General features: G+C 37.4%; 1 protein-coding gene across 2 annotated transcripts in view; it reads right to left on the bottom strand.

Moving 5' to 3' along the window:
* Window positions 1–801: 801 nt before the first annotated feature.
* The window catches only part of LOC115211626, a 52,622-nt gene continuing 37,645 nt past the window's right edge, over window positions 802–15,778 (bottom strand). For both annotated transcript variants that reach the window (XM_036503253.1, XM_029780245.2), the window contains exons 9-13: window positions 13,865–14,047; window positions 11,715–11,793; window positions 8,729–8,878; window positions 5,216–5,377; window positions 802–2,353 (exon numbers count right to left, since the gene is read on the bottom strand). In XM_036503253.1, the coding sequence (XP_036359146.1) occupies window positions 2,085–2,353; window positions 5,216–5,377; window positions 8,729–8,878; window positions 11,715–11,793; window positions 13,865–14,047 (843 nt within the window). In that variant the 3' untranslated portion in view covers window positions 802–2,084. The remainder of the gene's footprint in view (window positions 2,354–5,215; window positions 5,378–8,728; window positions 8,879–11,714; window positions 11,794–13,864; window positions 14,048–15,778) is intronic.

Genomic DNA, 15,778 nt, shown 5'->3' with positions numbered 1-15,778 from the left:
CTCTCAAACATAGCATATCACCAATGGTCTTCGTCACTTGTCATAGCCTCAATGAGAAAAAATATTTTTAATGATGAAATCAAACACTTTAATTCCTTCACAGAAAAATCATCTTTATTTGAAGAATTTACATGTCATGCTATTTGAATTATTAATGAGTACATTTGTCAAACCCTGAGAAATAAGTTGGTAACAATGGAAGGAACTGTAATACTGTATCAATACTGTTGTTATTGTTGTCAAAAAGACAAATTGATTAGAGTTGAAATAAAGCTTTGAATAAAATTATCACATCACAAATTTAATACTCAGTAATCAAAATAATTTTTCTAAGAAAACCTCCAATAATTATTGATTTCTTTTGGCAAGATGCAGCCAGATTTTGTATGGAAAGATTATAATTGATTAAAATTAACACAAACATATATTATTGATACTTTTAAATTTAGAACAGAATAGAGTCTGGTGGTAGGATTTAAGCCAAAAATATAAAGATTGAATTAAATACTTTACGATATTTACTAAATATACTGTAAAATATTTAGTTACAAGTCATACTGCCTCTTGGCTGATAAAGTAGCAAAGTTGTTAGAGTGTCAGACTGCTTTGTAATAATCCTTCAGGCATTCTGTGATCCGGGTTCAAACCCTACTGAGGTCAACTTTGCCTTTCACCTTTTTGGGGTTGATGAATAATGTACCAGTTTTGTTATGGAGTCAATTCTTCTCTTTCTTTCACTCATTCTTTCTTTCTCTGTTTATCTCTCATACTGGAAGAAATCAGTTGTGGAGAGTGATGGGCTCCACTCATTCTAAAAATCCCCAAAACACTGTGTATCAGGGTATCAACCCCTACAATTCCATCAAAGAGTTGAGGGCCCAAAACAAAGCAAGGCATTCTATCTCAACTATTTTCCATTATCCTGCTAAGATAGATCTGCAATTCCTATTTTTCAGAATATATATTTTTTTTTGGCAACATATTGGAAAAATACATAATACTGAATTAATGATATTAATGAACGGATCAATTAGTCGTAATTTTCCTCAGAAATATTATAGACCTATTAAAAAAAAAAAATAACTGTAAATTTCTCATATTAAATCAGAATAAATTCTTATAATTCAATCATAAATTAATAAAAGGTTTGGAAATAATTTATTTGTATCACTTTACAAATGTTACTTCTTTTAGGATTTCTAAATCCCATAGGATATCTTTCAAACATATGAATCCAAAATTATCTTGCATGTATTACTAAATTTCCGAAAGCTGGCCTGGATCTACAAAAGCGATTATGTTTTGTTTTTTTCTAGTTTGTTGATAATACTATCTTATTTATTCATCAAATCACACCAACCTTTATTTCGATAGCAATGAACAAATATTATCATATCAAAATTTTAATCCTAAAATATGAAATTCTTTATAACATCCATTAATTTATTTGTCAACTTCACATTTCAAAATCTATGTTGTTCTGTTTATTGACCCAGAACAGTATTTTTTAGATTTAAAATAATCTGGCTATCTACACCAAACTATGGCACCTATATTCAAATCACAGCAGTAACAGAACACAATAAATATTTCTTCTTTAGATTTTCCACACTACTGTTATTGTTCTTCTGTCATTACAGTTTTCACATTATTATCCTTATAAATTCATTCTTTCTTTTATGTAACGAACAAACGATAAAATTAATTAGCTGTCTCTATTGGTTAATGGTCAAGTTATTTAATTACATATATTATTGAACTACACTCGTTTCATTCACACTGCAAAAGTATCACACAGAAGCAATTATTTGTTTGTCAAATAAATCCATTTTTCATTACTGTGAATTTTTTCTGGAATAGCTTTCTTTTTGATAGCATTTTACTTCAGTTTTGTAATTTTATTAATTTAAGCAGTAAGCTATTTATAACAAAGGCCAAATAATTCTCACAAATATTTACTGTTAAACTATAATCTTCCTTTGATAATATTTAGCAAACACTAAGTTTAAATTGGAAATGTTCTTTATACTATTTTTTTAAATACATTAGATTTAGTCTAGAATTTTAGCAACAATTTACAGATTTTAATCAGCTGATGTTGAACTTGAATCTTCTGATGAAGTATCAATGCTGCTTTGTCTAGAACCGCTAGACATTGTAGTTTTATGCTTGGACTTCGATTTTGATGTTTTACTTACATATGAGGTCGATTGTGGAATGTCAGTTGTCATGTGAGGTTTATTGTTTACATTTACAGTCTGGGTTTCAACTGTCACATAGTTTTGTACAGAGATTACTTTCTTTTCACTTCCATAGTCTTCTGATGTACTGCTTTCATTTGATTCTGATGATTCTAAAAATGAGATGGATGAAGAAAAAAATTATAATCAGTATTCATATAGAAATAAATTTTAAAATCTTCAGTGGTGCATTTCTTAAAATAGGTTTCAAATTTTGGTACAAGATTAGCAATTCTTGGGGTGGGGATAAGCTGATTACACTGGTGTGTATTGTAATGACCCTGAAAGGATGAAAGACAAAGTTGGTCCCAGCGGAATTTGAACTCAGAACATAAAGATTAATGAAATGCTGCTAAGCATTTTGTCTAGCATGCTAATGATTCTGCCAGCTAATCCCCTTTGCATTTCTTAGTATTGGCTGAAAAGATATAAAGTAATAATTACTACTGAAATAATGGCAACTTTAAGAATTCTCTAATTTCCTGGTGCTGTTTTATTGTTGCCTATTGTTGGTTCAATATCCATAAATCAGAAAAAGAATGCAAGCTGGTCAACAATGAACAGCAATGAAAAAGCACCAGGAAACTAAATGAACCCCTTATACCCTATGAATTATGGTATTTTTCCCCAGCTACATTGGAGGGGCTTGCATGGACCAATGATTCTGAGAGCGATGCTGTCAAGGGTTTTAAATTCCTGATAGGGCCACCCTTGGTGGCAAGGTTAAAAACGAGGTCCCAGACTAAGCACAACCAACCCTCAAAGACCCCCAACAGTGGAACCACAAATCTCAATGTTTACAACAAATCTGAATGCTTGAACCAGTAGATGAAGAGGGCTATGCAGGACAGACATGTTACAGAAGGCACCACTCAAACCTATAACCAGGTCAGCAGCCCATTGCAACTTCATAACTGGATCCTGCATGTCTCATTCTACGTGTGCTGCAAAGGAAGGTCATAAAATCAATTGTGGGGGTCACTTCCTAGCAAGTTGAGATCAACCTTAAACGAAGCCATACCAGTGACACCTTTTTTTCTATGATGACAATGATGGATGATGACAAGTTGGCAGAGAAGAAGTTTTTGCTGGTAAAAATATAAAAATCTGTAGCAAGTACATGATAAAAACGCTGTTAATACTCTTAACATCAGTGTCTGGTACAAGAATCTCTCAGTAAAACTTCCAGCTTATGTAGATGACATCAACCTTCATTCCATCTTAACATCCACCTCCAAATGTCAGTCTGGACACTTTGTGCTAAATCTGCAGGGACTCCAAGAACAAAGATCTTGAAAAGATCCTGCAAAGGGGCTATGTCAGTTTTGCTTCTTTAACAAAACAAAAGCAGAATCATGACACATATCAATAAAACAATGTATGCCTTTGTCCATATGAAAAACAAGCCACAAGGACCTTCAAGGTCAATAACAAACAGTAGGCCTTGCTATCACTGAAGATCTCTCCTAGTATTTATGCATCTGCAACTAAACTAAGACTGCAATACAAAGACAAGTTTTTTAAACCTTTTTCACATCAGAAAATAATTCATCCCTTAACAACAACAATAACAAACCTGTTACAAAGCCCAGTTGAGAATCACAATGAAGTGCTGCTCCCACATCTAGGATGTACAGTTGCTGCTCATGCAAATACCAAAGAAAGACAACTCAAATTATTAGCACAATGTCATTCACCATTGCACTTCTATCTCTGTCTCGCTGATATTCAGTCTCCTCTCTCTCTTTGCTTTTTCTACTGTTACTACAGAAGCTTCAGTTCCTCAAACCTAGCTGAATGGAAGCTACCATCCCCATTCAGGAACTTTTAACCAACTTGTCTCTCTTCCTCAAATCCTTCCTATTGTATACATCTCCAATCCTTGGACTTTGTACAATGCCCAATCCTGTTTCTTTATTGCCCACAAGGGGCTAAACATAGAGGGCACAAACAAGGACAGATAAAGGGATTAAGTCGATTTCATCGATCCCAGTGTGTAACTAGTACTTAATTTATCAACCCCAAAAGGATGAAAGGCAAAGTCGACCTCGGCGGAATTTGAACTCAGAACACCTGGCATGCTAACATTTCTACCAGCTCACTGCCCAATCCTGATTCCCTTCGGCATTCTCTCTCTGCCCTTGTTTTTATTGCAGCTGTCAACTTGCAACTGTTCAAAAAGCACATTAACTGCATTGACTTTACCAGTCTTGGAGGGCCTACGATGGCTTGGAGTACAACCTCTTCATCATGATGAAACCAAATAAAAATACTTAAAAAATAGATGTTAAAAATGACATTATTAATATAAGTTAACCCTTTCATTACTGTATTTATTTTGAGATGCTCTGAGTTTCTTTCAATTATTTTAAATATAACAAAGAATTTAGTAAAATAACTTCATTATGATTAAGCTAGTGTTAGGAACATAAATTGTGACTAATGTTTGGTGGAAAATTTTAATTCAAAACTTATGAAAACAAAACATATGGTTCCAGGTTCAGTCCCACTGCATGGCATCTTGGGCAAGTGTCTTCTGCTATAGCCCTGGGCCGACCAATGCCTTGTGAGTGGATTTGGTAGACGGAAACTGAAAGAGGCCTGTCGTATATATGTATGTATATATATATGTATGTGTGTGTGTGTTTGTGTGTCTGTGTTTGTCCCCCTAGCATTGCTTGACAACCAATGCTGGTGTGTTTACGTCCCCGTCACTTAGCGGTTCGGCAAAAGAGACTGATAGAATAAGTACTGGGCTTACAAAGAATAAGTCCCGGGGTCGATTTGCTCGACTAAAGGCGGTGCTCCAGCATGGCCGCAGTCAAATGACTGAAACAAGTAAAAGAGTAAAAAGAGTAAAAGAGAGTACTACAGAGCCAGAGCCAGTTTCAGCCGGGTTGGTAACGAAAGGGTTAAATAATAATATTCTTGGGAATGGCATCAAAAGTATTTCATCAAACAAATGTCTTACTTACCCTCGGTGCTCTCCTCATCAGTAGATTCCCTAATATAAAGTTTATCATACAAAGTGATGTAATTTGAATCTGATGTATTATTAGTATTAGGGTTTTTTTCAGCATTTTTTTCAGTTTCTGATAATAACTGAATGAGAGGATCAACTGGAACATTATCAATATCTGTAAATAAACAACAAAAATAAAGTATATTTATTTTTGATATTTAATTTTCATCATCATCAACATTTAACTTTCACATTCCATTCTGGCATGGGTTGAATACTTGGATGGGAACTGATGCATTGAAGGGCCTCATTGAGCTCCAGTGTCTACTTTGGCTTAGTTTCTATGGCTGAATAACCTTCCTGATGCCAGCTACTTCACAGTGTGTCATGAAAATAATCATAGTATAATTTCTTATCAAAATATGGGAATAATTTCTATTATTTGCTCTTGTTCTTATTTGTCATAATACTTTGTCTATTGAAAATAGCAACAGAATAATCATTCCATTGCCCTATTATTTATTGGATCTTAATCTATAGGAAGCTTTATGACCAAGCATGGCAATAATCCAGCAACTAAAAGCAGAAAAAAATAAGTGATTTAAAATTGGAATATTAAACCAAACAGAATAATTGACATCTTACAAATCCTATAAAAGGAAAATCAGTGTAGCTTAGATTTTAGCATCTGTTTATAGGCACAAGCATGGCTGGTTGGTTTACAAGCTTGCTTCCCAACCATGTGGTCTTGAGTACAATCCCACTACATGGCACTTTGCGTAAGCCCGTCACTGACCAAAATCTTGTGAGTGGATTTGGTAGATGCAAACTGAAAGAAGTCTCTCATATATATATATATATATATATATATATATATATATATATATATAATAATAATAATAATAATAATAATAATAATAATAATAAAAATATTAGGGAATATGATTCCAAGCTTACATGGAAAAATTCAATTTAGTAATATTAAATCAAATTTCACAATATATAATACATGTATATAAATTAGAGAAGAACCACCATGAAGCAATTTAACAATGATTTAAGTATATCAGTGTTGAATTGCTTCATGGAGATTCTTCTCTAATTTATATGTATACATATATATATATTGGCGTTAGGAAGGGCATCAAGCTGTAGAAACCATGCCACTACAAACATCTGGTGTCTGGACAGCTCCCAGCTGGTCTGCTCCATGTCAAACCATTCAGCCTATGCCAGCATGGAAAGCAGACGTCAAACAATGTTGATGGTTATATATCATCATCGTCATCATTTAATGTCCATGTTGGCATGACTTAAACGGTTTGACTAAGAACTGGTAAGCTGGGAAGCTGCATGAGGTTCCAATCCGATTTGGTATGGTCTCTAGGTCTGGATGCCCTTCCTAATGCTAACTACTCCAAGAGCGTAGTGGGTGCTTTTTACATGCTACTGGCACAGGTGCCATTGATGTGACACCAGCATCGGCCACGACTATGATCTCATTTGGCTTGACAAGTCTTCTCAAGCATGGTATATTGCCAAAGGTCTTGGTCACTTGTCACTGTCTCCGTGAGGCCCAACACTTGAGCAGTACTTTCTACATGCCACCAGCACAGGTGCCAATAAGATGGCACTGGCATCGATCACAACTACAATTTCACTTGGCTTGATAGGTCTTCTCAAGCACAACATATTCGTTTCTACTCTAGGCACAAGATCCGAAATTTGGGGGGAGGGGCAATCGATTGCATCGACCCCAGTATGCAACCGGTACGAAAGAATGAAAGGCAAAGTCAACCTTGGTAGAATTTGAACTCAGGGCGTAAAGACAGATAGAATACCTATTTCTTTACTACCCACAAGGGGCTAAACACAGAGAGGACAAACAAGGACAGATAAATGGATTAAGTCGATTACATCGACCCCAGTGCGTAACTGGTACTTAATTTATCGACCCCGAAAGGATGAAAGGCAAAGTCGACCTCGGTGGAATTTGAACTCAGAACGTAAAGACAGACGGAATACCGCTAAACATTTCGCCTGGCATGCAAACGTTTCTGCCAGCTCGCCGCCTTTCAAGCACAGCATATTGCCCAACGTTTGAAGGGTACTTTTTATGTGCCAGTTACACAACACTGCCAACATCCACAACTACAATCTCACTTAGCTTGACAGGTCTTCTCAAGCACAGCATATCGCCAGTGGTCTCAGTCACTTGTCACTGCATAAGTCCATCAGTACAATGAGGGAGTTGTGCCCAGAGCATTGTACTGCAGTAAACTAGTGAACAAGCAAAAACACATATATTTATGTGTGATCAATAATGTTTACAACACTAGAGCTACTTTTAATTCATAATTGAATTCAATCTTATGTATTCCTCGGCGTGTTATGCTAGCAAATGGTTCTTATACTATTTGTATATAGTCATTAGTTAGTGATTCAGTTCGTCCCTGGTTTAGTTCAGTTATGTGATGTTGATAAGCCACAAAAATGGTAAATATCACTATCCATCACTCCTGGATGGGACTGGAGGCGAGTTGTCTCCCCTGTCTGAGACTTTCAGGTATTTTAACTTTCAGTGATATGAGGGAGTCATGTGTAGCCTTGTCTACACATTGTGTGGCGGTTGTAAATGAGCATCACCGTCATACAAGTGAAGCTAATCGCTTCCTGTCTTCCATAAAAAAAAAGTCTAGCTATGGGAAAATACAAATAGTGTAGTAAATATAAAAATCTATAGAAATAGTGTGAATATATTTTAATTTTATACTTTTAGACATTAAGCATCTTACTAATAATAACTCTGAGCACCTTTTCAAACTCCACCTGTCTAACACCCATGGACATGTTTACAAAGTCAGAAAACGGCACAGTTCTCATGACTTTTGGAAACATCTTTTCACACTAAGAGTTGCTGAAGTATGGAACAAACTGCCGGCATCAGTTGTTAGTTGTCGGAGCACTGCATCCTTCAAAACTTCCATGCTTCCTGAGATTTGCCAACACTACACCTGATTTTCTCCCCTCCATACACATGCAAGCATGTATCTGGCTCACACACTGTTCATTTCCCAGACATTTGTACATTACTGCATATGCTTTATACGCACTTTTGACAAGTTGTGGTGCACCTGAGCACTGTGTACAATAATTTCATTATTATAATATTATAAGCAGTAATTAAAATCAGAAGAAAGAACAAGGACCTCTGGTTGCATAATAAATAGAATCAATCGGTTGACCTTTTATGATCAGAGATATATGTTTGTAGATGTTTGTTCCTAGTAAGTTCAGGTAAGGATGGAGTGGCAGTTGTGATGCCAAGAGCAATAAGTGAAATTGCTTTAACTGAAAACTGAACTTCAACTACAAACTCATTTCATCAAGTGTCCACCTTAACTCTACGATACTTAGGAATATAATAGTAATCAACTTTATATATACAAATAACCTGCTGTAAAGATAAAATAAGTAAACAACTACTTTAAAATGGTATTACAAGAAAGGCCCTCATAGATCTCACCTTCACTAGTAGAACAGTAGGGACCAAGTAGGTCACGGTATGTCTTTCTGTCTCCACCTTGTCCAGAAAACCATTGAGCACAAGGAAATTCGTAGGTCCATTTCTGCTGAAGGTCATATATAGTTATTTGGTCTAAGAACCAAGCATATGCTAAATGTACATACGAAAAAAAATAAGAAAATGTAATACCATTGGTTATTTGGCATGGAAGATTAATAAATGTAAAGAATTCTATTTACATTTTAACCCTTTCATTACTGTATTTATTTTGAGATGCTCTGTGTTTCTTTCAATTACTTTAAATATAACAAAGAATTTAGTAAAATAACTCAGTTATCATTCAGCTAGTGTTAGGAACATAAATTGTGGGTAAGGTTTGGTGGAAGATTTTAATTCAAAACTTATGAAAACAAGATATTTGTACTCAGAGCCAGGGCCAGAGCCGGTTTCAGCCAGGTTGGTAATGAAAGGGTTAAATTCAAATGAATTTATGAAAGAATTAGCTGTTAAGATTTTTACTGTAAAGTAACATTATACATTAAAAGTAGTAATAAGATACTGAAAAGAGCAAGAATCCCAATGATGGAGCCTGTTTCACTTTTTCTCTTTCCTGTCTCAAATTAATGACAAATATAACAGTTTACAAGTTCATTTGTTGTATGACTTTTGTTATTTGTAATATGAAATTCTTCTGGAAATTTGAGTAATATCATAATTATAAAAAAGGTGATTGGTAAAATATTACAAATAAATACCAAGAGCCAGAAAGACTCAGAAAAATAAATCAATCTGGAAAAGAAGACTATGGAAGCTGAAAGACCTAGTAAACAGACAAAAATTTAGAGATTTCCTGATGGAAGCTTCTGACAAAAGAGAGGAAGAGTTGGGAACATATAGCATAGAGGACAATTAAAAGTTCCTGTGAGACAATTTACCGAGGGCCACAGATGAAATCTGTGGTTGGTGTAGAGTCTCAGCTAGACCAAGGGTAACATGGTAGTGAGACATGAGCTCTGAATGCAGAAGACATGTATAGACTGGAGAGAAATGAAGGCAGTATGCTGTGTTGGATGTGTAATATTAGTGCACATGTAGGATAAAGTGCAAATGTATTAAGAGAAAGTTGGGCATAAGAGGAATCAAATGTAATTTGCAAGAGAAGAGAGACAATGTTGGGCTGGCCATGTGATGTGTAGGAATGAGGATAGCAGCATAAAGAAGTGCCAATCACTGAAAGTGAATGGTATCCTGCAGAAGAAGGATACCCAGGACGAAATGGGATGAAGTGGTAAGAAATGATCTCAGGATGTTGGGCCTCACAGAGGAAATGACAATGGTGAAGATGTCAAGCAATATGAGGTTCTGGAGAGTACCTGCCCACATCAATGAAACTGATTTCTAGAAGTGCTGTGTGTCCCACCCACACATAACAAGAGATCTTCTCATACACCCTACCACAACAAACCAAACTACATCTCTACCTCTCTTCTCTTCCTCACATTTCCACTTCGTGCACTATGCTTACCTCCCACTCTCCAATCCTGTCCTCTTGGCCCTGTCCCACTGTAACATCTTGGCTCTGTCTCGCTGCTATCCTCCGCACATTCTACCCACATGTAACAAAAAAACTTGTCATACACCCTTCCCCAACAAACCAATCTACATCTCTAAATCTCTTCTCTTCCTCACATTTCCTCCTTCATGCACTATGCCTACCTCTCACTCCCCAATCCTGTCCTCATGATCCCATCTCTCTATATCATTCTATCTGGTAGTCCCCTCCCCCACTCTATATACCCAGATTTTCACCATTCACTTCGCCTCCCAACTCTCTTATCATGCTTCTTTGGCAATATCCTGCTAAGTATATTATGACCTTCGAACCTCAAGGGTATGCCCTGGCACTTGCCACCACATATATCTCTCTCTGTCTTTACTCAGCCATCCCATTTATATTCTGATCCCCATCCCCTGAAAGTATACCCAGCACTGCCACCATATCTATCCTGATGTCTCCCACTCTCTCTGTCTCCTTCTTCTGCATTTCCCTCCGGTCAGGTAACCATGTGTCTCCTTTGCAGCAACATACCTGTTTCTATCCTCATTCCTGATCTCTCTCTCTCTCTCTCTCCCTCTTTCCCCCAGCTGGGTAACCTTGTGCCTCCTCTACAGCAAGACACCTGTTTCTGTCTTTCTGTCGTACTATAACCACTCATCATCTGACACAAGATCACCTTCTCCAATGCCCCTCCCCACTCAAAAGATTTTTGTCTTGCAGATTATTTGGTGAACCTGTCAGTGCAGGTGTCACTTAAAGCATCCAGTCCACACTGTAAAGTGGTTGGCATTTGGAAGGGCATCCAGCCATAAAAACCTTGCCAAAACTGACCTACCCTGTGTTTGTGCCATGTAAAAAGTACTAAGTCCACTCTGCTGGGTGGTTGGTGTTAGGAAGGCCGTCCAGCTGTAAAAAATCCTGCCCAATCAGTCACAGAAGTCTGGTGCAGGCTTCTGCCTGGTCAGCTCCTCTCAAACCGTCCCACCCATGCCAGCATGAAAGGCAGACACTAAATGATGATGGTCATGATGATGCTGATGCTGATGGTGGTGATGATAATGATGATGATGATTATGATGATGATGATAATGATGATGATGATGATGAGGAGGAGGAGGAGGAGGAATAATGATATACAATCATTATTATTATTTATAATGAGGCAAGTGTCTTGTAATTAGAGTCTAAAATTAAGTTTTGATTCCTGTTTGAAGCCTTTTGACTTCATACAAAAGTAAGATATGAATATCATTATATAAATTATTTTCTTTTTCCTATAAACATGCAGATAATGTAACCAACCAGAAGAAATTAATAATAACGACATATTGATTATGAAGTACAGGCTTAGCAAAGACATCCGCTACTTTTGTAATATAGATTTATTGGATAAAAAAAGAAATCACTTAGGCTATAAAAACAACTTACGCAACTCAGGACGGTCATGGCCAATGCGAATCTTTTCCAAATGACCAACAGAAAATAACTCCACAAAGAAATGATCCTCCTGAAAAATTAAAATAAAATATATAACTTCAGATATTATTTCATCATCATCATCATCATCATCGTTTAACGTCCGTTTTCCAAGCTAGCATGGGTTGGACAGTTCAACTGGGGTCTGGGAAACCAGAAGGCTGCGCCAAGCCCAGTCTGATCTGGCAGTGTTTCTACAGCTGGATGCCCTTCCTAACACCAACCACTCTGTGAGTGTAGTGGGTGCTTTTTACGTGCCACCTGCACAGGTGCCAGACGAGGCTGGCAACGGCCACAATTGGATGGTGCTTTTTACGTGCCACCTGCACAGGTGCCAGACGAGGCTGGCAACGGCCACAATCGGATGGTGCTTTTTACGTGCCACCTGCACAGGTGCCAGACGAGGCTGGCAACGGCCACAATCGGATGGTGCTTTTTACGTGCCACCTGCACAGGTGCCAGACGAGGCTGGCAACGGCCACAATCGGATGGTGCTTTTTACGTGCCACCTGCACAGGTGCCAGACGAGGCTGGCAACGGCCACAATTGGATGGTGCTTTTTACGTGCCACCTGCACAGGTGCCAGACGAGGCTGGCAACAGCCACAATCGGATGGTGCTTTTTACGTGCCACCTGCACAGGTGCCAGATGAGGCTGGCAATGGCCACAATCGGATGGTGCTTTTTACGTGCCACCGGCACTGGTATCACAGCTACAATTGTTGTGAATAAGCTTCTGAAGGGATTCCAAGCTGACCAAGCATTTTAGAGCGAAATATATATTTGGAGAGATTAAGACAAACTTAAATTATAGAAAAGATTGCTATCCATTATCATTATAAAACAGCTCAAAACAAAGATTAAATTTCACATAACACAACTAGAATCAATGCACAGGAACTGAAGAAGTAGTTGATCGTTAGTAATTAAGAAATATTAAATGAAAAAAAAACAAAACAAACAAACAAAAGGGAATGCAGTGTAAATAATGGACAGAGTCAAGACTATTGAAAAGGTTGCAAGACGCAACGACAATTTTAGGAAAATAAGAAAGAAGTGGCAATTTTACTGGTGAGTGTGTTAAATTATAAGGACAACAAGGAAGATATTTCTTAATTAACCTATAAAGGTTTTACATAGAGGGGACATTACAAGGACAGACAAGGGACATTCAGGGTACAAACTCGCTTCTTACATACAGTGTGAAAAACTGGATGGATTTACATATATTGTGAATGAGGGTTAAAAATATAAATATAAATGATGATTGGATTGAAATTGGGTTCCTGGTTAGTGAATTAATCCGCCGGTTGGTTATCCCTTTTGGTAATCTTTTTCCTTCCTTTTATGCTCCGACCGACCGTGCAAGCACAGCCTCGTACATTCTCATCTTTCTTACCACTGTCATCCATCTTTTTCCAAATGTTCTTTGTGGCAGGCTCCTCCTCTCCAGACAGATCTTGCTGGACAGATGGGCAGCAAAGTAATTCCCCAGCCCACGTCCGGAGATGAATTGACCTGTCGCAATCCCTTTTACTCGCGTCTTCCATACCACATCTTTCAGTATGGTTACTACGCAGAGAAAAGCTACCTTCTTTTCTTTGGCGAAAGAGGAAGGTGGTACAATCTCTATCATGGACTCGGACGAGAGTCATACTCATTCCGCATCTGACAACAGCTGTTCGGCAAAGGCCATCAACTCCCTCAACTCCTCACAGTGTACGAAGGCGTGCGTAACCGTTTCACAGGCATACCCGCACCTCAGACATGTGGGGGAGATGTCAGTACCATGCCTTGACAACCTTTCTCGAACCGGTAAAGACGATCGGTAGCACAGTCAGGTCAAAGACACAACAGAATATGCTTCAACACACGAACTCACATAAAGAACCTTGCAAGCCAAATCCAAAAACAAAATATTAAATGAGTTTTTGGAATTTAAATATGTCAATATGCTAACAGAAGAGCTTTCATTTTTCTGACTTAAAACAATGAATTTAGTATTTTAATTACTTTCAGAGCCAAAATCAATAACTAAATGAAAATAGATCAACATGATTAATTAAGTTTTTCATACTAACTTGAAAAAAAAAAGATATTTACCTTTCCTTTTTGAAATTTTATCTTGTTTGTCTTCGATTCAAGCAAATCTATAGATTTGGTTCTTCCAAGATCTCCATATAACACTATTTTAACTTGAGCTCTGGTGCTAGCACCTAATTCATTACCAGTTTTTACCACAATTTTATAATTAGTGACTGAGCCAGATGTTATTTCATTGTTAACCTTTGATAGAAACAAAAACAATAAAACATAACTATGTCACACATAATAAATGGATATGGCTTTTTTCATGCATTATAAATGAGCAGCTAAAGTGCTGTGTGGATCATAATTATTATGATTAGTAGGATATCTGAGAAAACAAGCAGCTATAAACTAACTTCAAAAGAACTGCATCCCAACAAGCACAAAGCTTATGTATCCTTCTTTTCATTTATATTACAGATTTGAAAAGTGGCAAGCTGGTAGAAGCATTAGCATGCCAGACGGCTATCTATCTGAGGTTTTATATAGCTATGGTGCGGCCTCACCTGGAATTTGCATCACCAGTCTGGAACCCCTATCTTGCCCAGGATATTAATCATCCGGAAACTGTTCAGCAATGTGCAACCAAGAGAATACCCTCCATCAGGCATTTGCCATATTCTGAATGCCTTACTTCCCTGGGCATGCATACATTGAAACTCCGACGTCTGGCATAAAATTATTAACCATCTTACCAACAATAACTCTGAGCACCTGTCTAACACCCATGGACATGTTTACAAAGTCAGAAAACACCACAGCTCCCTTGACTTTTTTTCATGCTAAGAGTTGCTGAAGCATGGAACAGACTGCCGGCATCAGTTGTCTGAGCACTGCATCCTTCAAAACTTCCATGCTTCCTGATATTCACCAACACTACACCTGATTTTCTCCCCTCCATACACATGCAAGCATGTATCTGATTCATACACTGTTCACTTCCCAGACATTTGTACATTACTGCATATACTTTATATGCACTTTTGACAAATTGTGGTGCACCTGAGCACTGTATACAATAATTTCATCATTATGATTATTATTATTATCATTATTATTATGATTATTATTATTATTATCATTGAGTGAGAGAGCAGTTCATGCCATCAAAGTGACACTGGGGTAAAATATACGAAGCCCAATATACCCATCATGACTACTCGTCTGATAAGGGTACACCAGGCACATGCATCACAGCTATATGTGCGCGACATGGTGATCTCATATCAAGATAAACAGCACATGACCTTGCAGGTGGGGCCCAGTTAGAATTTTCTTCAGGTTGAGTAGCCCATCCCGCTCAAACGGTCCCTGAATAAGGGTTGTTTAAGGACGTTGAAAGAACCACCCATGTTTCCAGAGGTGAACTATTCAAACCCCAAAGAATCCCTCTCAACACATGGCCATGATGCTCCCCCACTACTTCTGCTCGTGATCAGAGATGCACATATCGTCAGCCACTAAGGGACATGCTCAACTGGTTAAGGTCAAACAACTGACAAGCAAATCTGTGGTATTGAGCAGAATATTTGCTGTAGCCCATCTTTTATACCAAGACAAAGCAATGTACATGATAACACTTCCAATCAGTTAAGATCAGAAGCCATGAGAGCCACTGCCTGGTACTGCATCAGGGCATTTATTATTATTATTATTATTATTATTATTATTATTATACAAATGCTTAGTAGCATTTCATTCATCTTTATGTTCTGAGGTCAAATAAAGCCAGGATCTACTTTGCCTTTCATCTTTTCAGGGGTCAATAAAGTAAGTACCAGTTGAGCGCTGGGGTTGATATAATTGACTTATTCCCTCCCCACGAAATTGCTGCCCTTGAGGCCAAAATTTGAAACCTAAATTTCACATTTGTTCTTATTCGTTTTAATAAATATAACTTGTGCAGGTATTGTTGTGTGATTAAGAAGT

Source organism: Octopus sinensis, linkage group LG5 (genome assembly GCF_006345805.1).
Source record: "Octopus sinensis linkage group LG5, ASM634580v1, whole genome shotgun sequence".
In the NCBI taxonomy this organism is placed as follows: Eukaryota; Metazoa; Mollusca; class Cephalopoda; order Octopoda; family Octopodidae; genus Octopus; species Octopus sinensis.
Note: the sequence above shows the minus strand (reverse complement) of the source record. Positions and strands in the feature narration are given on the sequence as shown.